General features: G+C 42.6%; 2 protein-coding genes across 14 annotated transcripts in view; one reads left to right on the forward strand and one right to left on the reverse strand.

Annotated features, from left to right (window-relative positions):
- Window positions 1-19,652, reverse strand: part of P2ry4 (pyrimidinergic receptor P2Y4) — a 35,123-nt gene extending 15,471 nt beyond the window's left edge. Inside the window, exons 1-5 of one of the 12 annotated variants that reach the window (XM_063280275.1) lie at window positions 18,950-19,652; window positions 8,765-8,839; window positions 2,534-2,606; window positions 2,299-2,408; window positions 2,073-2,201 (exon numbers count right to left, since the gene is read on the reverse strand). The gene's annotated coding sequence lies outside the window, so the exon portion shown is untranslated. Of the gene's footprint in view, window positions 1-2,072; window positions 2,202-2,298; window positions 7,440-8,764; window positions 8,840-13,990; window positions 14,222-15,365; window positions 16,295-18,949 lie in introns of those variants that run through there. The other 11 variants (XM_063280274.1, XM_039100006.2, XM_039100012.2 and 8 more) reach the window with 11 other exon arrangements.
- On the forward strand, window positions 1,885-14,226 carry Arr3 (arrestin 3). Of its 2 annotated transcripts, NM_001190993.1 has the most exons (16): window positions 1,885-1,892; window positions 2,152-2,182; window positions 2,321-2,381; window positions 2,578-2,622; window positions 7,497-7,696; window positions 7,801-7,860; window positions 8,506-8,573; window positions 9,193-9,328; window positions 9,521-9,605; window positions 9,808-9,880; window positions 10,256-10,393; window positions 12,476-12,559; window positions 12,806-12,829; window positions 12,987-13,051; window positions 13,471-13,480; window positions 14,069-14,226. In NM_001190993.1, exons 1-16 carry the CDS (start codon window positions 1,885-1,887, stop codon window positions 14,124-14,126), a joined length of 1,146 nt encoding a protein of 381 aa, NP_001177922.1. In that variant the 3' UTR covers window positions 14,127-14,226. The 2 variants fall into 2 exon arrangements, with proteins under 2 accessions (NP_001177922.1, XP_038955365.1); XM_039099437.1 differs by lacking the exons at window positions 1,885-1,892; window positions 2,152-2,182; window positions 2,321-2,381; window positions 2,578-2,622 and adding an exon at window positions 3,882-3,917 and having other exon boundaries at window positions 7,433-7,696.
- Window positions 19,653-20,229: the final 577 nt, after the last annotated feature.

Genomic DNA, 20,229 nt, shown 5'->3' on the forward strand with positions numbered 1-20,229 from the left:
TTTAATGAACATATCAAAGCAGATCTGGCTTCCAGGTTCTCCCAGTCCCTCCCAGTCCCTCCTAGTCCCTCAGTCCCTACCCATAACCTACCCTGAATTTTCCAGCCCAGAGGCCAGGCTGTACTTCCCTAGTGGTTCTTCCCTATATAATCCAACCATTTTGGCTACATGGTCTTTTTTACCTGTTTGGTTCCTTTGGCTTCTTGCTTTCCCCATCTCCTGGCTCCCCCACCTCCAAATACAGCGCACACGCACACACGCACACACGCGCACACACGCGCGCACACACACACACACACACACACACACACACACACACACACACACACACAGCCCAGCTCAGGATCATGTTCATTCTGGACCTTTCCACATACCTCTGGCTATGTTCTCCCTCTTCTGTACGATAAACCTTCTCCTCCACTATACACAGGAGCAGTTATGTTCTTTCTTTTTTTCATTCAGGAACATCATCAGAATCCCTGAGTCCTGGCCTACCTCCTCAGTAACAACCCGCTGATCCCATAGCCACTAATCTGTACCCACTAATCTGTTTTCCAAACTCTTGGCCCCTGAGCTAATTATAGCAGTGTTTCATGCCACCCACCCCAACCCTATTCTTGTTCTCTGACTCCCACTAATCTACACATTCAGAGGATTGTGGATATAAGAGGCTGGGAGGCCAGCTTAGCAACCAGAGCTGGAGGCTGATGTGAGCTTCATCTCTTTCCTCAGGTAATATTCTAAATCTCTCTGCTTCTGGTCCATGCTAAGTCCACCTCCCTTGCCTTTAGCATCTATTTTAGGGGAAGGAGAGGGGCATCCTTTCTGATGTAAGCAATGGATTTTCAGGCAGATATTAGAGACTTCTAGAACTCACCATCCTCAACTCATCCCTCCGACCAAGCTTACTGTGAATTGAAGGAAAGCACCAGAAAGACCTTTCCCTCTCTAGAGGGAAAGTAATGAGTGAGGAGATGGGTGGGCATAGATAGGATGGAAAGGTTTGAAGACAGTGACAAGAGGGATGATGAATTAGGACAAAGAGGGCTTTCAGTCTCCACAGAGGTTTCTACCACCATCCCCAAGAAAGAAAGCCCAAGACCTTCTGTCCCACAGCTTTCCCTCTTCTTTCCCCCACCTCTGCCCCTGTTCTGCCTTCTTAGCTGGAGGTCAAAATCATCCCAATTCAGGGTCAAGTCCAGTACAGAGACAAGAGGAGATTTCATCCATCCATTTGTTTATTTTATAAAAAACAAACTATGTGCCAATTGATGTTTGGTATCAATACAGCCCAAGAAATGTATTTTAAGAGATGGAGTACAAGGGCTGGGGATTTAGCTCAGTGGTAGAGCGCTTACCTAGGAAGCGCAAGGCCCTGGGTTCGGTCCCCAGCTCCGGAAAAAAAAGAACCAAAAAAAAAAAAAAAAAAAAGAGATGGAGTACAAGCAAGTAGGATAAATAGAAGGAGTTAAAAATAAGATGAGGAACAATCAAGGAAGATACTAAACAGCCCTCTGGATTTCACAAACACACACCTGAGCATACATGTGTACACACACACACACACACACACACACACACACACACACACAGAGAGAGAGAGAGAGAGAGAGAGAGAGAGAGAGAGAGAGAGAGAGAATGAATAAATAAGGAGGGCGGTCTTTTCCCTTTCTCCAGTTGGATAAGTGTGTAACTGAAGAGGTGTCCCCAAAAGAGGGAAAGCAGGAAGCACTGGGTGCTGGTGTGGTGTCTAAGGCAGTTCATTTCTATCACACTGATGCACCTCCATAGGATACTGTAATGCAATAAAGATAGGGATTGAATAACTGAGCATTCTCCTTCCCCTCATCTCAGGAAAGATTCAACGTAAATTCCCTGGCCAGCATGTCCACGTAAGAATCCCTTCTGATGCTCTGGATCTGTGAATTGTTCCTTATCCAAGCCTGTACTTGCCTTTTGCGTGGAGGGGTTTATAGCTTTGGGCCCTATCCCAATTATCTCTACCTTTGCTCTAGCTCATGATCTCAGAGCTTCTTCCAATCCTAGGAAGTTTTCCTGTTCCCCAAACTTACCTTTCTTTTCTTCTTTTCTCTCCTCTTTCCTGTTCTGTTGACTGACCATCCTTCTTCTTTATGACTGTTCGCACCATAGAGTGTTTAAAAAGACTAGCTCCAATGGGAAGGTAAGAGAACCTGGCCCATCTGGGGGAACAGAAGGGCAAAGGGGATGAATGGGTATATTCTTCAGGTTCTCGGGGGGCTTTAGGGCCATTCATTCAAAGATAACTGTGAGACTGACCTAGCAAGTTGTTCCACAACAGTTTTCCATCTACCTGGGGAAACGAGACTTCGTGGATGATGTGGACACAGTGGAGCCCATTGGTTAGTGAGTCCAAAGCGGGAAAGAGCCTGAGAAGGGAGTGGGAACCAGGAAGTTAAAGAAAGTCCAGGCATGACCATGCAGAGCAATGAGACCATTTGAAAGGTAGAAAGGAAAGAGTCAATTTGGGAATCAACTTTTGTTTCACTCATACTCAAATTTTCCTGAGCAGTGTGCCATCTCTTCCTCTCTCTGCAGATGGAGTAATCCTTGTTGACCCTGAGTACCTAAAAGGTCGAAAGAGTAAGTAGAAATTCTTACTGGTTTTTGTAAAGCTCAACTGAAATACAATGCATGCAAAGTAGGCGAATGAGTGAGTGGCCTTAGAGCAGAGGAGCATGGGAAAGCCGAAAGCAGCAGGAGCTGTGAACACTTTGTTGGGTCCTGACAATAGGGAAGTTCAGCTCAATGTAGCTGCGGTCTTTCAGTTATTAAAAGTAATGGAAATGGAGCTCAGACTAAGTACTTCATGGGTCCCAAATCTCCAAAGACTTATTTTTTATTCTTTTCCCAAATGCTATTCAAAATAACTATATTGTCTAAAGAACAAATAAAATCATACTCTACAGAATTACACAAAACAAACATATGTGTTGAAATTAAAATAATGTCAATAAAATTTGTGGGTTTCCCCCATTATTGCTATGGTGGTTCTGCTTGACTACTAGTTTCAGTTTAGGCTTAGGCTACCTATGGAATGAACCAATACATAGAAAATCAATAGTTTTACATACATTTCTTGACATTCAAATGTTAATGACTCACTAAATGATTTTTTTAAGACCTGTATAAATCAAATATTCCTTTTTTTTCTATAGCTTAAGTGCCCCTCGGACTTCCATTTTAAAAGCTCTGATATACGTCATCCCATTGCATTTTTTTCTTCATTTGTTTGTTTTTCTGTGTGTGTGTGTATAGGTGGGTGGAGAGAGAGAGAGAGAGAGAGAGAGAGAGAGAGAAACTGCCTAAACATTTCTTTAACAAAAATTCCAAAGAAATAATAAGCACTGGCAGTACCAGCAGGAGACAGCACGCACTCTGGCAGCAGAACTCTAGTGCAAGATTGCACTGAATGCTTTTTTCCTTTTAATTCTCACTATGGCTTAACCCCACTGTGATCCAACTGGACTGAAAATTGCGTTCAAATGGAAAAAAGATTCAGAACCAGTTGGTGACTTCTAGTCCAGAAATAGCCTTTAGATGCTGAGGAATGAAAGAGCTTTCCTCTCTGAGGTTCAGCACCATGGATAAGCAACGTAGACAATTTCAAACGTCAGAGAAACTTCTCAGTATGGGCACAAATTAGCCAACTCATTTATAAGTAACAGATACTCTGTTTCTAAAATCTAAGTGGCTTTATCCCTGAACTTCTAAAAATACCCAGAATGACCTATGAAAGGAAATCTTTACTGTTTAAAAATCGAATATTGCTTGGCATCATGGCTAACATCTACACCCAGCATCCAGGAAGCTGAGGCAGGAAGCGCCAAGGCCAGGCGAGCATGCATAGCGACTTTCAGGACAGTGAAGACTATATAGTAAGAACTTATCTCTCCAAAAGTACAGCTTCACTCAGAAATTAGATACATTTTTTCTTTTCCTTTGAACTTTTTATGTCTCCTTAATAGAGTTTTTTTCTTATTCATTTTAATCTTACATATTTCTGAAATCCCCTCCCAGTTGTATCATCCTACTTTCACCATATTTTCTCGTGTGTCCTTCTCCATCACAGGTCTATGTTTTAATGTAAAGGCATCCTTGTCTATTCACTGAGTGGTAAAGGCAAGTGAGGCAAAAGATACAGAATATGGTATGCACACACTACTGTCTATTTGCCCTCTCTGGGTGTTATTCTTTGAAATTGCATGTAAATAAACGGTGTTCACAATTTTTAAATGTTTAATTTCAGAAAAGAAATAAGCAAAAAGCTATAAGTACCTAAGATAACCTGGTGATCGGTTGTAGAAACAAAACAATTTGGAAGGCAGCACAGCAGATCACATGGCGCTTATCTCTGGATATGATGCTGTGGTAACAGCTTTGAATTTCCTTTTTGATTATATTTTTGATACTCAAATTTGTATGTATATACTTAAAATAATTAAGATAAAATGGACAGATTTGGAGTAGATGTTGACTTTCAGAAAAAAATAAAAGCAACCTGCCAGGCCTGGTAATACAGGTCTGTAATCCCAGCTACCTGGGCAAAGAGGGCTCAGGCAGGAGGCTCACCAACAAGTTCAAGAGTAGACTGCGGGGGTTGGGGATTTAGCTCAGTGGTAGAGCGCTTGCCTAGGAAGCGCAAGGCCCTGGGTTCGGTCCCCAGCTCCAAAAAAAGAACCAAAAAAAATAAAAAAATAAAAAAAGAGTAGACTGGGCAAATGGAGTGAGATCTTCCCTCAAAATAAACTACAAAGAAAGATAAGTGGTAGGGCACTTACCTAGCATGCATGAGATTCTGTGAGTTTGAGACCAGTCAGGTCTACATAGGGAATTCCAGGCCAGTAAGAACGTCATAGAGAGACCTGTTTCAAAAATTAAAAAAAAAAAAAAAAAAAAAAAAAAAAAACAACTACAAAAGCCACAGGTTTAATCCCTATAATCACCACACGGCCACTAAAAGTGTTAGTCAGATGAAGGCAGGGTGACAGGACAGATGAAACAGATAAGGGATAGTGAAAGGTCTGATGGCCTTTGAGGTGAGGTTGTCACCCAGATAAACTGTACCTTGGTGTTTGTATCTAACACAGGCAGCAGAAAGAACCTATCTGACCTCTGACCTGACCTCAGCAGTTTAGCATCATCTCCTCCTTCTGATAGGAAATAGCCTTTTTCTGACTGCCAAGAGCAGATGAAACAAAGCAAAATAGTGAAACATCATAGAAACGGAAAGAGCTGTCCTGCAGGGCTGGCTCCCGGGGGTAGCACTGTGGTAGTGTGAAGCCTAGCATTCCAGGAGGGGCTGTTCTTGTGGGAGGCAGAGGCAGTCAGATCTCTGTGAGTTCAAGGCCATCGCAGATGAAGGCATTATAACCTTATTACTGTGAACCCCATTTCAGCTTTCATTTGCTTACATTTTATTTAAATGTTACACCATAGTTTATAATTTTCTTTTTAGCCTGTGTTAACATATAAGAATCTATAACCTATGAAGTTGCACTTACCATAACTACACTGACATTCTACAATTGTTAGACATTTCCTTTGTTTTCAACATTTTGCTGTTATAAACAACTCTGTAAAGCCCCGCCCAACCCCTTGCGCGCATCCAATTAGCTCTTTAGGCTGAATTCCCAGAGATTTATATTTATTGCCTAGTGTTCCCCAAAAAGTTTGTAACATTTTTTGTTCTGTTTTTTTTCCCTTTAGTGAGATAGGGTCTTATTGTGACCTGTCCTGAAATCTGTGCTGACCCCAAAGTCATCATTCTGTCTCAGTCACCCAAGTGCTGGAATAATAGCATGTACTAATATGCCAATATGTCCAGCTAAATTTGATGTCCATTGCTCCAAACCTTCTAAAAACATTAGTATTATCATTAATTTTAGCCTTTCTTATATCTTTAAATATAATTCATTTTCCTCATTGCTAATTTTGAATTTTGCTTTGTTGAGACATACACTCACTGTAGAGCCCAGACTACTTCCTCCAAAGCACTGGGATTACAAGCATACGGTACAATGACAAGCTTTGATCTTTTTAAAATTTTTTTTACTTTATTTAATGACAAGTTCATATATATGTATGTGTGTATACATGTATCCATACATGCATATGTATGGTATGTGTTGTGATCATACTCCTCTCCAGTTGAGAGTAGGCTTTGGAGTGTGGACCTCCCTGAGGTGAAATCCTGCACCTGGCTGGGAATGTAGCTTAGTTGACAGAATGTTTGTGCGTGGCATGCATAAAGTCTTGGGTTTACTCTTCATCACTGCATAAGTCAGACGTGGTGGCTTCTACTCAGGAATTTAAGGCCATCCTAAGCTACATTACACCCTGTGTCAAAAGAAATAAATACGTAAACAGAAGGAAAGGAATCCTGAATCACTGCTTAACTTTTTCTTTACTTAAGGAATCTTATGTGTAAATAACATAGTTATGGCTTACAGTGAAGTGCTATTTGTGTATTGAGGGCATATACATGTTGGAAGTATGTGGTGGTAGTACATGCATGTGAGTGAGCAATTGTGCATGCCAGTGCACATGCTGAGGCCAGAGGAGACCTTCAAGTGTCTTTCCCTCCTTTTTTTCTTGGCACACTTTTAGATTGGTGTGTGTGTGTGTGTGTGTGTGTGTGTGTGTGTGTGTGTGTGTGTCCTAACGATTGGTAACAGTTACTTTGTTCGTGTGTTCATGTGTGTACAGGTATGTGTGGAGGCCAGAGGTTACTCTTGGGTGTTTTTTGGGGACTGGATCTCTCACTGGTCTGGAGCTCACTGATTAGGCCAGACTGGGTGGCCAGTGAGCCTCAGGGACCCACCTGTCTCCACCTTGCTGCGCTGGGATCGGAAGCATGTATCATTGTTCCCCACCTCTACCCGTGGGACGAAATCCAAGTCCTTATGCTTTCACAGCAAGTTCCTTGCCAACTGAACTATCTCCTCAGCCTCTCAGCATTCCAAATGCTAAACTGTTATATGCGTTTCAAATCTTTTAACTCAGGATTTCCTTTTCCTTTGTGAAACTTGGAACACAGAGTTTAAAATTTTATCGCAATCAAATGTATCGATCCTTTTCTTTTCTTTTTTTTTTTTTCTTTTTTTCGGAGCTGGGGACAGAACCCAGGGCCTTGCGCTTGCTAGGCAAGCGCTCTACCACTGAGCTAAATCCCCAACCCTGTATCGATCCTTTTCTTTTTTCTTTCTTTTTAGCTTTTTTTATTGGATATATTTCTGTATTTACATTTCAAATGTTATTCCCTTTCCCAGTTTCCTGTCCATAAACCCCCTATTCCCTCCCCCTCCCCCATAAGGGTGCCCCCACCATCAATCCTTTTCTTTGTGACCATACTTTTGGGAATATATTTGCTTACCACTCTAGGTCTTCCTAGCCCCCATTTAAGATTTCCTTTGCCACTATTTTGACAAGTCTCTGTCTTCCTCCTTTGTCCGCAGTGTTTGTCAGGTTGACATGTGCTTTTCGCTATGGCCGTGATGACTTGGATGTGATTGGTCTGACATTTCGCAAAGACCTCTATGTACAGACCAAACAAGTGGCTCCTGCTGAACCCACCAGCATCCAGGGTCCCCTCACAGCCTTACAGGAGCGGCTTCTACACAAGCTTGGGGTCAATGCCTATCCTTTTACACTTCAGGTACTAACCTCAAGTCTTGGGCAAAGTTTCCAAAGATTAAGAGATAAGAGGAGAGCAGACAGAGTTGTCCCTAGTTGTTTTCTGAGCTCTTTCTGATTTCCTAGATGGTTGCTAACCTGCCCTGTTCAGTAACACTGCAGCCTGGGCCTGAAGATTCAGGAAAGGTAAGGAAAATTAACTCAAAAAGAGGGAAGGCTTTTTCTTGTCTTTCTTTTCTTCCCATGGTTCAGTCTATGGCTACACAACTCAGATGATTTGGGCTCGTGGTGGGAACACAAGGTAGAAGAGGCTCGATAGCAGGGAGCAAAAAAGAATATCAAGAAGAGAATGTCTTCAATAACCAAACTTCCTCAATTGCTCTTAAGAGGCCTCAACTCAAATTTTCTACCACCTCCCAATAGAAGCATTGGCTAGGCTGAGGGTGGTGGTGCACATTTTTCATCTCAGCACTTAGGAGACAGACATAGGCAGGTCTCTGTTGAATTTGAAGCCAACCTGATCAATATAGTGGCTTCCAGGTTAGCCAGGGCTACACAATGACACCCTATCTCAAAAAACAAAAACAAAAACAAAAAAAAAAACATAAGCTGGGGCTAAACCTTTGATCCATAACCATCTAGGGTACATTTCAGATCTGAACAATAACAAATAGACATGTGAGTACAATGGGCCTAGGAAGAAAGACAAATGGACAAGACTGGAGAAATGGACAGCTAAGGGATGGAGACATATTCATGTAGTCCCACAGAGGGACGGGGAGGGGGGAATAGAATTGAAAATGTGTTCTCTTTGTTTCTGACTCTTTACAGCCCTGTGGGGTTGACTTTGAAGTGAAGAGTTTCTGTGCAGAAAATCTGGAAGAGAAAATCTCTAAGAGGTAGTCCTGGGTTTCTCCCAAATACCTGCCTCAAGTCTTTACCACAGACCCTTCTCTTAGGGCAGAAACAGATCTAGTCACCATAGCATCACTACGAACAACTTGGATGTCCTGTTCTGAGTCCCTCTGATTTGTCTTCTTCACTCACCTTGGCAGATATGTATGTAAAAAGCCAAATGACACACACTTACATTTTGTGGGCTATCAAGTCTTGATTGCAACTATGTAACTCCATGGTCATTGCGGTGCTGGAGCAGTCTCAGACACTATAGAAATGAAAAGAATGTTGATGTGTTCTAACAAAACTGAATTCAATGAACACTGAAGTTTGGATTTTATATAATATCTGTGTGTCATAAATATAGCCTTTTGATTCATTTCAACCATTAACTACTGGATTCATCATTCTTAAATTGCAGGCCATAAACAAACACGAAAGAGGACAGATTTAGCCAGTGGGGCAATTTGCAATTCCTTGGTCTATAACATATCAAGGATGAAAAGGAGGTCTCTGAGGAGAGCCTTTCCCTGCCCCCACCCCCAAGTAAACATAGAGCTTTAAGGGTAGTCTGTGGTTCCATAATAAGATGTTCTAGCTTATCCTTTGGGCTTTACTCAGTGATTCTGTGCAGCTGGTTGTACGGAAAGTACAGTTTTCAGCCCTGGAACCAGGCCCTGGTCCCTGGGCACAGACCATTCGCAGCTTCTTTCTGTCATCTCAGCCCCTTCAACTCCAGGCCTGGATGGACAGGGAGGTTGGTGGCATTCCCCTCCCCCATATCCTATTTCCTTCCTTAGAACCTCTCTGCTACCCCTATTTACTGATGCCTTAACTTGGGTGGGCAGAGATGGGAGCCAGGGCAACAAACATTTTAAGGAAATGATAACTTTAGATTTAGGTCTGGGAGTCCTCCCTCCAACCTTGTCATAGGCTTCTCCTGCTTCAGGTTCATTACCATGGAGAAGCTATTTCTGTACACGTTTCTATCAACAACTATACCAACAAGGTCATCAGAAGAATCAAGATTGCAGGTGAGCGTCCTATTGCTCAGCACCTGGCCTGCAAACCACAGGTTCTAAAACATAGCTGTACTTTGTACCCATTAATATTTATCTGAGGTTTCCTTCCAAAACAGGCCTATCAACATATGTGGTCACGAGAGCACATCAAAGATCAGTAAGCTGGGGCCAAGTGGCCAACTGACTGATCATGTATTTTCCCTGACTTTTTCAGTTATCCAGATCACAGATGTTGTCCTGTATTCACTAGACAAGTACACAAAGACTGTGTTCATTCGGGAGTTCACGTGAGCTGGGGCTGGGGCTGGGAAGAAAAGCAAAGGGGTGAGATGGTGGGAGGAAGGTTAACAGAGAGCGATCCTTGCTATTTCTTTTGGAAGAAATAGAGAGAATAACCTAGAAATGAGGAATGTCAAGGTGAGGGTTGAAGCATAAAAGGGAGAGACTCTCCTGAGAACTATGGGTGGGGCTATGACTCATCAGATCATCACAACTGTAGGACAGAGCTTTCTCACCAGAGCTAATCTCCCCATTCTCCATAGATATACCCCTTCTCTGTATATTTTCCACTGGTTCTTGAGACCAAGCAAGATACTCTTGGGAGTGAAAGTACATTTAGTTGGCAAGCATAGCCTGAGTTCCTCTCTTGTTCTCTTTCAAAGAGAGACAGTAGCTGCTAACTCCAGCTTCTCCCAGACCTTTGCAGTAACCCCACTCCTGGCTGCCAACCGTCAGAAGCAGGGCCTGGCACTGGATGGCAAACTCAAGCATGAAGACACCAATCTGGCCTCTAGCACAATGTAAGTTCATACGTAATTTAGAATTTCTACTTCCTACTCCTAAGCCATCCCACATGCTATGTGCATGGCTCTGGAGTTTCATCCGCAGTCAAGCCTACTTGTCTTTTAAAATGTTCCTCAGCCAGTGTTCAGTACAAGCCTCAGAGCCAGGCTCAAGTTAAATTAATGCCTATGGGACCAATGGTAAGTTTAGATCTTAGGTAATGAGAAAGGAAAATTCAGAGAGCAGAAAGCCTCTGTTATATAAAATTTCCCAGTTCAAACTAGGGATGGGGGTGTGTGCTTGTAATCCTAGCACTTAGTGGTCAGCACTGAGGCAGGAGAATCACAAGTTTGAGGCCTGCCTGGACTATGCAGGAAGACCTTGTCAAAAAATGATACAAACAGGGCTGCTGTGATGTCTCAATCAGTAAAGGCTCCTGCTGTTAAGCTGACTGCTTGAGTTAGATTCCTCAGAACCCATATGGGGAAGAAAAGAACCAATTCTTGTTCTCTGCCCTCCACATGCTCACCATGGCATCCCCATCCCCACAAATGTACAAGGGTCCAAAATGGATAAACAAAACTGCAATGATAATAAAAGAATTAAAAACAAGACACAATTCACAAAGGCCTTAGTTACATCTATCATTATATTCCTAAGAGTATCACTGGGCAGTGGTGGCATGTGCCTTTAATCCCAGCACTTGAGAGGCAAAGGCATGTGGATCTCTGTGAGTTTGAGGCCAGCCTGGTCTACAGATACAGTTTCACTACATCCAGGACTATACAGGGAAACCCTGTCTTGAAGAAAAAAAGAAAGAAAAAGAAAAAAAGAAAGAATACCATTAAAGTACACTGGCCAGGTGGTTGGGTTTATTGTTGTTTCTAAGGTGCAGAGAATGAACTCAGGGCCTTGCATCCCGAATCACGGCCAGATATGTTATTCAATTTTACACATAAGGACTCCAAGGCTCAAAGGCAAGGAATTTGTTCAAGATTGTATAAGTACGCAGCAAAGAGGATTCTATTTTATGCCAACTGGCTCTAAACACTGTGATCTCTACAACAGTTACTATCTAGAGAAGGTAGACTAGAGTAGAAGGTTGGGCAAGGAAAGATGGTGGAAAAGGAGAATATGTAATGACAATTATATGGCAGGAATTGATAAAATTCTTCAATGGCATTCATTTGTCTCTATGCCTTCAGATTAGCATTAAGTGTGTTTCTCACCAAAGCAATTTGTCTACCATCTACAATCATAAATGACCAATTCTCCCCATGCCTGATCAATCCAGTATCTACAGGTTGTTATTCATAGCAATAGCCTTGGAAATTATCCAAATAGCATTATTTTGTAGAAAGGGTTCAGCACCCCCAAATCAACCAAAAGACTACCCTAAGATCCTTCCACTTTCGGCATCTCATCTTTCCATCAGCAGGTTTCTATTGAGCACCTATTAAATGCTCATTCCTATGCAATATAATGTGGCTATACAAAGAAATTTAAGACAATATTTTCCTTTAGTAAATATATGACCTGGATGAGGAACAAAGAGGAATGTAAATGTAATCCAACAGTTAAGTGTTGGTGCATGTGGTTTATATTATGAGTCCAATAGAAGCTAAAAGCCAAAAGAGCTGGCGAGGGATTCTTAGAGGAGATAGAATGATCTAGATCTTGAAAAGTGTTTAAAATCTAAATGCCAATAGTAGAAGGACAATTTCAGACAGGGAACATGGCACGGGAAGATGCTAGAAGGCACTCTGAGGAGTATGATGGGAAGACAAGTCGGCATAGGCTGTTCTCTAGGTGTTTGGCAGTCAGGCAGAAAAGAGAGAAGTAGATAAGGTTAGATTCTTTGGCTCCTGAAAATTAAGCAGAATAACAAATTAGGCCCTCAAACAGACAGTAACATGATCAAATGGAATTTTAGGAAGAAAACTGTCATCTCAATTGGGTAGAAACAGTTATAGCCTGGGATATCTTTTGGGCAACGACAAAGGCAATGGAACATGCTACTAGGAAAGCATGGGAAGGATTTGGGGGGAGGTAAATTCAATTATACTCCTAACACCGCAAATTAATACTACAATGTCAAGTCTTCGACCTGGAATGAACAAGGAGCTACTGGGGATCCTGGTGTCCTACAAAGTTAAAGTCAACTTGATGGTGTCCTATGGGGGGTAAGTGAGGATTTCCATTTGGTCTGGGCAGGGGCTGGGAGCCAAGAGTTTCTTACTTGTTTTTCTCCCTGTTGGATTGACCCATTCAAAGGTATTCCTCTTTTTCCAGACTAAGTTCCCAAGTCACTTTCTCTGCTAAAGTCCCATTCTGTTACTAAGTTGGCCTTCTGATACCTTATGCCTAGCAAAACTGGGTTGACTCCTCCCCATTTTAGCTACTAATTTGGGGTGTCATTTTATTCACAGCATTCTAGGAGGTCTGCCAGCCAGGTGAGAAGCTAGGGTGAGAGGTCCGAGGCAGGACAGGGAGGAGACCAAAGGTGCCCTCAGAAGAATCTGAGGGCCTGAGAGGATTGGGAAAACTGAAGGAAGGTTGCTGATTGGGTCCTTTAAGAACATCAGCAACTCCACCTTGGGATGCTTGCAGTGATGTTGGTGTGGAGCTCCCCCTGATCTTGATCCATCCAAAGCCACCTCACGGTGAGAGAGCAGGTGAGGCTCCCAGGAACTATTATCCTGTGGGTTTGGGGCTAAGCAGTTCTCAAAAAAGAGTGGCTTCAGGGCTGGAGAGATGGCTCAGAGGTTAAGAGCACTGACTGCTCTTCCAGAGATCCTGAGTTCAAATCCCAGCAACCACATGGTGGCTCACAGCCATCTGTAATGCGATCTGATGCCCTCTTCTGGTTTCTGAAGACAGCTACAGTGTACTTCTATAGAATAAACAAATCTTTAAAAAAAAAAAGAGTGGCTTCAGATAGACTGACAATAGGCAGGTTGGATGTCTAGCTTTTCAAGGAACATTTGGGGGAGGGGAAGGACTGGGGGGAGGGGGAAGAAGGAAAATATCATGGATCTGCACAGACGCTTCTGAGCTTCAGTTCCATTTCCCATCCCCTCCATGCTTGCCACAGTGGCTACCAGGTAGGTCAGCATGAGGCTTGGAAATGCCACCCCTCCCCCTTGCCTATTGCTGTTTTAGAATGGAATTTTTAAAGCTTCCTCAAAGTGTTGCTTTCATGACTGTGCACCAGAACCATGGTTTAGCTTCATGTCAGTTTGGTGCTTTCCACAGCCCTCCGTCCTGTCAGCCTCCCTGCCCTTCACTTGCTGCTCTTCTGGGAAATTTTATTCCGCCCCATCCTTTCCATTTTTCTTTCTCTCTTTTCTTCCCTCCGAAATCCCATTCTGTTGTTAAGTTGTTCTTGTGATCCCTCACTCCCTGGAAAACTAGGTTGGTTGTGCTTTCTCTGTGACTTGGGGTCCTCCTTTTCCACATCATCCTCATCTTTTTTTAATCCTTTCCCTGTACCCCATGCTCCACTGTTTCCCTTCTAATGCACCTTGACACCATTGTCTAGACAGATTCAGAAGGGAAACAAGCCCTCCCCATGGGGCAAGGAGGGGAAGGCTGAGAAGCAGGGAAGTGATTACCTCTCTAGAATCAAGAATGTGGAGGAAGCCCAGAGAGGGGTTTGATAACTCTCCTTTCCCCTTTGCTGCTCCTGCAAGCTCGGAGGACATAGTTGTCGAAGAGTTTATGCAGCAGAACAGCCAGACACAAAGCTAGAAAGCTCCAACAGCAGACACAGTTAAGAGCCGATAGTCATCTCTGATAATTCTGTGTGGAAGCCCCTGTTGTAACACTCTAATAAAAGGTTTTGTCTGGACATGGCTGGTGTGATCTCTGTGCCTTTTGTTTTCCTCTGGGAGAACACGGAACTCCAGATAATGATCTCTGCTGCAGGCGCCTGTACCTCTCCCACCCTTACCTACAAGCTTGATTAGGTATCTTGTGTTAGGTAATTTGCCCCTATGTGGTCCCTCTGAGTCACTTGCCTTTTCTCTCTGGCCTCAGCTACCCTAGTCCCTGCCTGACGACTTACTCTTGTAATTACTTTTGGTCTAGCAGTACCTGGTTCTTACACTGTAAAGAACCCCACAGAGGAAGCCAAAAGGGTGTGGCCACTCCTAGACTTGGCTATGATGACAACTGTCAACGGTTGCTACTGGAGGAGAACATGGTGATGTCAGGTGGTACAGGTTCAAGTACAGAAAATCATTGTTACAGTATTTCTGCCTGCTCGGTTCAAGGAATGTTTCTGGTCCTTTTAAGGTGAGGCCAGGAGCCCTGGAATGAGGCCAGAGGCCATGTCCTAGAGACTAATAAGAAACACAAATACCGACCTCTGTGCAAAGTCAGGTTCCTATTCCTGGTCTAAGATGGGCTTTAAGATAAGGAGCTATGAATAGCACGGAATGAGAGGAGGAGGCTACCTCTAGACTGAGTCTTTTGTTGACCAGCTAGGGTGTGTGCTGGCAGGGGACAGGATTCTGAGAGCCTCTGGCCTTTCAAAGAGACAAGTACATACTAGATGTATGAGGAGACAGAGGTGATGTCATCAATGTGGTGTGTACCATGACCAACACATGGTAAGGTTTGTTGGTCTACACACTTAAAGTTTAATCCTCACATGAAGGTGCTACTGTGCTGTCTACTCGAGGCATCAGAACCCAGTGTTGGAAACGTCATGGGTTCAAGGCTTCCAGTGTTCCAGGCCCTAGGCCAGCATGATTATATGTAAGGATTTAACCTCATCCACTAACTACAGGTTTTCACTATCCGGTTCTTTTCCTTTTCCTTTGCCTAGGCAAGTCTCTGCAGAAAAGGATGAAGAATAATCTGGAGACCTCAATGTGATGGTTGTTGGGACGAGTGCCCAAACCAGTTGCAGTGTGAGAAACAGAACACCCATTCCTCTTTATGACATAGCCTTTGCAAGGTCTCTAGTTTCCCACTACTACTTACCTTTAGATAACCGTAGTTCACCCTATGATGGCGAGGTGGCAAAGTTCGTCCACCACCCCCTATCATGCAGCCTGAAAGCACAAAATCATCTGAGCCTCTGAACCTTTAAAATTGCTTTTAATTCACTGTCCATATACTAAAACAGCTATTCTAGTATGGTTTCTGCCCTTCCTTAAATGGCTTCACCTCCACTGTAGAAATAAAGGGCACATCTTTTTTCTTAGCTTTTCTGGGGTAGGGAGTGTGAAAGCAGAGAAGCAAGTTTCACTCACTCTTAAAAGCCAGGCCCACTTTTCTGCTTAAGTGGTAATGGAAAACAGAAATAACTTTAGCCAAAAGTGCCTCCTTTGTTTAAGTGATGCCCATGGGGTCAGAATTCCTCATTTTTACTAGAAGTGGTTCCTAGCTGACATTTGATTCATCACCTTAACTGTGCTATGATCCTTACCATAAACTTTAGGTGCTGAAAACTGACTTGGAAACTTCTAGAATTCAGGCATTAAAACCCATTTCCCTGTCCATGGCTTAGATCATCTCTGCCTAATTTGGCAGACATTGTATTTGGCTTTCCATCGCAGCTATTTTCTTCCACCCCTAAGCTTCTGGTGGTTTGTTTTTGAGACAGTGGTTCTCAACCTGTGGGTCATAAACCCTGTGGGATTAGAAAGGCCCTTTCATAGGGGTTATCTAAACCATCAAAATACACAGATATTTACATTACAATTCATAACAATAATAAACTGCTATGAAGTAGTAACAAAAAATTTCATGGTTGAGGATCACCACATCAAGAACCATAGTAAACAGCTGCAACATTAGGAGGGTTGAGAACCACTTCTCTATGTATTCCTTGCTGTCCTGGAACTTGCTATGTAGACAAGTTTGGCCTGGAACTCATATTCTCCTGCCTCTGCCTCTCAAGTGCTGGAATCAAAGGTGTGCACCACTCTGCCTAGCCTGGTTTTAACACTTTCTTCTAACGACTAGACTTAAGAATAAAACAGCTTCCAGAAGCGCTGTCAGCTTCTTTTACCACATCTAAGTTACTGGGTCATGCAGAGTACCTATTTTCATTGATAACTAAAATCTATTTATACAGGACGGAGCTCTAAAACAGCTAGGATAATGTCAAAGGCTAGTCTAATTTTTGCTCCAGTCTTACTAAAATTTGTTTATGTGCAATGCTAAAAACATACCTGGTATAAAAGAAAGCATCTTCAACAAATGGTGCTGGGAAAACTGGATGTCCATGCAGAAGAACGAAATTAGACTCATCTCTCTCACCTCATAGAAAAACTAACTCCAAATGGATCAAAGACCTCAACATCAAACAGTACACTTCATGATACAGGTATAGGAAAAGACTTCCTGAATAAGACTTGATTTACCTAAGAGTCAAGGCCAACAATTGTCAAGTGGGACGTCATAAAACTAAAAAGCTTCTGTACAGCTAGAAAACCAATTAACCGTGTGAATAAGATACCCATAAATGGAGAAAATCATTGCCAACTATACACCTGACAGAGAATTAATATCCAGAATATACAAAGAACTGAAAAAAAAAACCCAGAACAATCAATCAAACAAAAATGACACATTCCAAAACTGGGCCTGGGACCTGAACAAGGGAGTTCCGAAAAGAATATACATACATACATACATACATACATATGAAATAACTCAAAAATGTTCATTGTCCCTAAAAATTAGGGATATGCAAATGCAAATCAAAACAGTGTTGACCTTTCACCTTACCCCAGTCAGAATGGCAAAGACCAACACTCAGCAAATGCTGGAGGGGACACAAGGAAAAGAGAACTCTCATTCCCTGTTGGTGGGATTGCAAGCTGATTCAACCACTCTGGAAATTACCATGGAGAATTCTCAAGAGGCTAAAAGTAAACCAACCATGGGACCCAGCTCATTGGCATCTGCTCAAAGGACTGGACATCCTGCTCTGAAGGTACTTGCTCAACCACGACCATTGCTTTGTTGCAATAGCTAGAATATGGAGATAATTTAAACACCCTCAACGGAGGAATGATAGTGTAACACATACACTATGTAACGTTTGTCAGCTCTAAAGAAAAATAACATCAAAAACTTTGCAGGTAAATGGATGGAACTAGAAAAGATATTGAATGAGTTACCCTAGAAATATAGATATACATTTAATAACAATCAGTGAGAGGAATTAATCAAAGAATATATAAGGGGTTGGGGATTTAGCTCAGTGGTTGAGCACTTGCCTAGCAAGCGCAAGGTCCTGGGTTCAGTCCCCAGCTCCGGAAAAAAAAAAGAATATAAAAAAGGAAATCTGAAAGAGGTCAAGGAGGGGTGTACAGGAGGGTTTAGGAGAAAAGGGGGGAAGAAACGGTATATTATGCTCCCCAAAAATAAATTTGAAGAATGATATATGTACCCCCTTATCTCTGTGCACTACATGCACACCTGGTGAGTGCATAGGGCAAAAGGTATGGGATTCCTTGGAACTGCAGTTACTGGTCTTGAGCCATTATGTAGATATTGGGAATCGAACCTGGGTTGTCTGGAAGAGCCACTAGTGCTTTTAACTGCTGAAGACTCTCTCAGCCCCATGGCTGAGATCACACCATACTGATCACACTTCTTACTTAAGTTGCTTTTTGTGTTTAGTAATTACTGTGTGTACATGTATGTGAACACATGTGCCATGACATACATGTGGATATGTGTGTGTGTGTGAGGATAACTTGCAGAAGTCTGTTCTCCTATCAGAGGGCTCTGAGGCCATCAGGCCTGGCAGTAAATATCTTAACCTGCTGAGCCATGTCATTGGCCCATATTGTTTTAAAATCTATTAACTGGGAGTTGTTGGATCTCCTTTCTCAGTTTCCTGGACTGCAAGCCACCTGAATCATTAAATATTTAGCCTGAAATCCAACTCAGCCTATCACTCTACTGGGCCTTGAACCTCATCCTAGAGCAGTGGTTCTCAATCTTCCTAATGCTGCAATTCCCTTAATACAGTTCCTCATGTTGTGTTGACCCTGAACAATAAAATTACTGTTGTTGCTACTTTCTAACTGTAATTTTGCTGTTATGAATCGTAAACATCTCATATGCAGATGATCTTAAGTGACCCTTTTGAAAAAGTTATTAGGCCTCCCCAAAGGGTCTCAAACCACAGGTTGATAATTGCTTTCCTAGAGCAAGATCTTTATGAGAAACTTCTATGGGTCTCTTCCTAGCTCATCGTTAGGAATCTCCAAGGTCTTATGTGGGTAACCACAGCTTGGTGTATTCTTGACTACAATGGCTACGTGTTATCTAGATGAAAGATAGTTCTCCTTTCTATCCACTGGCTCTATTTCCACCCCTGCACTTTTTCTGCAATGTTCTCTGGACCTCAGATGGGGTGCAAAACTTTTAAATGCTGCTAATAGAATGACTGTTGAATTAATAAATTATGGTAAGGGAAAATCTTAACTGGAGGCTACAGAAATGTCAACATCAGTAAAATCCTTATTGTACAAATATGAGGACATGAGTTTGAATCCCATAGTGCACTTAAAATGCCCGATGCCTGTCATGGTGACACACACCTTTAATCCCAGCAGCAGCAGGTGGGTCTCTCCAACTTCAAGGCCAGCCTGGTCTACACAGCAAGTTCCAGGGAGAGCCAGAGCTATAAAATATTCTATTTCAAAAAAAAATTTAAAAAAGGAATTATGGATGTAGTAGCACACATCTTCTGTAGTCCACACACTGGGGAGGAAGAGAGAAGAAGGAACTCTGGGCCTTGCCAGACAGTCTGGCCAAATAAAAGATTCAGGTTCAGTAAGTTGATATACTTTCCAAAAATAAGAGAAAAAGTGACTGAAGAAAGGTAGCCAATGTCAACTTTGGACCTTCATAAAGTAAATCCTGCTACCCGTGCTGGGTGCAGCGAGTGATAGATACCTGTATCCTCTGAACTTCAGAATCTGAAGCAGGAAGATCACAAGTCCAAGACCTGCTTGAATTATGTACCAAGAACCTACCTCAGGAAAAAAAGTTAATAAAAACTTGATAACCATGGAAATAGTCTTGACTTTGTCAGTGGACACAGCTATTAGTTTTGTGAAATATCCAAGTTTTTCTTTCTCTGATGGCCACTGGGGGTCAGCAGAGCAAATAAGAGGACAGAATTCCCAGGAAGACTTAAGCTAATTTTATACCTCCGGCTCTGCTCAGAAGGTACAGTGCCAACAATGTAATAGAACTGAGTCTCTAGCAATGCCTTTAGTACAGCTGGGGTAGGATTCATGGGAAGAGCCAGTTTCCACATTTCATCCATTTGAAAATTTATCTTGCTTATTTAAAAAGGTAGATCCCAGTCTGGGTGGGGGTGGGAGTGGTGACTCACACCTTTGATCCCAGTACTCAGGAGGCAGAGGCAAGCGATCTCTGTGAATTCAAGGCCAGCCTGGTCTACAGAGTGAGTTCCAAAACAGTCAAGGTTACACAGAGAAACACTGTCTCAAAAACAAAACAGGTAAGTAAACAAATAAGGTAGAGTCCTAGGTTCTCTCTCAAACCAAAAGAATCACTCTCCAGAAGGAATTAAGAGATTTAGTTCAGCTCCCAGGATTGTGTTAGCTTGCCACACCTTACAGGCAAAAGACAACAGACAACTTTGGGAATCTGTTCTCTCCTTTCAGCATGGGGATCCTGGAGAGCAAACTCAGATTGTCAGGCTTGGAAGAAGGCATCCTTTAAGCCCAGAGAGTCATCTTGGTGGCTCTCCCTAGGATCTTTTAAGTCAAATGTTGGGCTTTCATTGTAGCAGCGCCTTCTTCAGAGGAAAAAAAAAACCTTTCCATTATGACTGGGTATTTTAATG

Source organism: Rattus norvegicus, chromosome X (assembly GCF_036323735.1).
Source record: "Rattus norvegicus strain BN/NHsdMcwi chromosome X, GRCr8, whole genome shotgun sequence".
In the NCBI taxonomy this organism is placed as follows: Eukaryota; Metazoa; Chordata; class Mammalia; order Rodentia; family Muridae; genus Rattus; species Rattus norvegicus.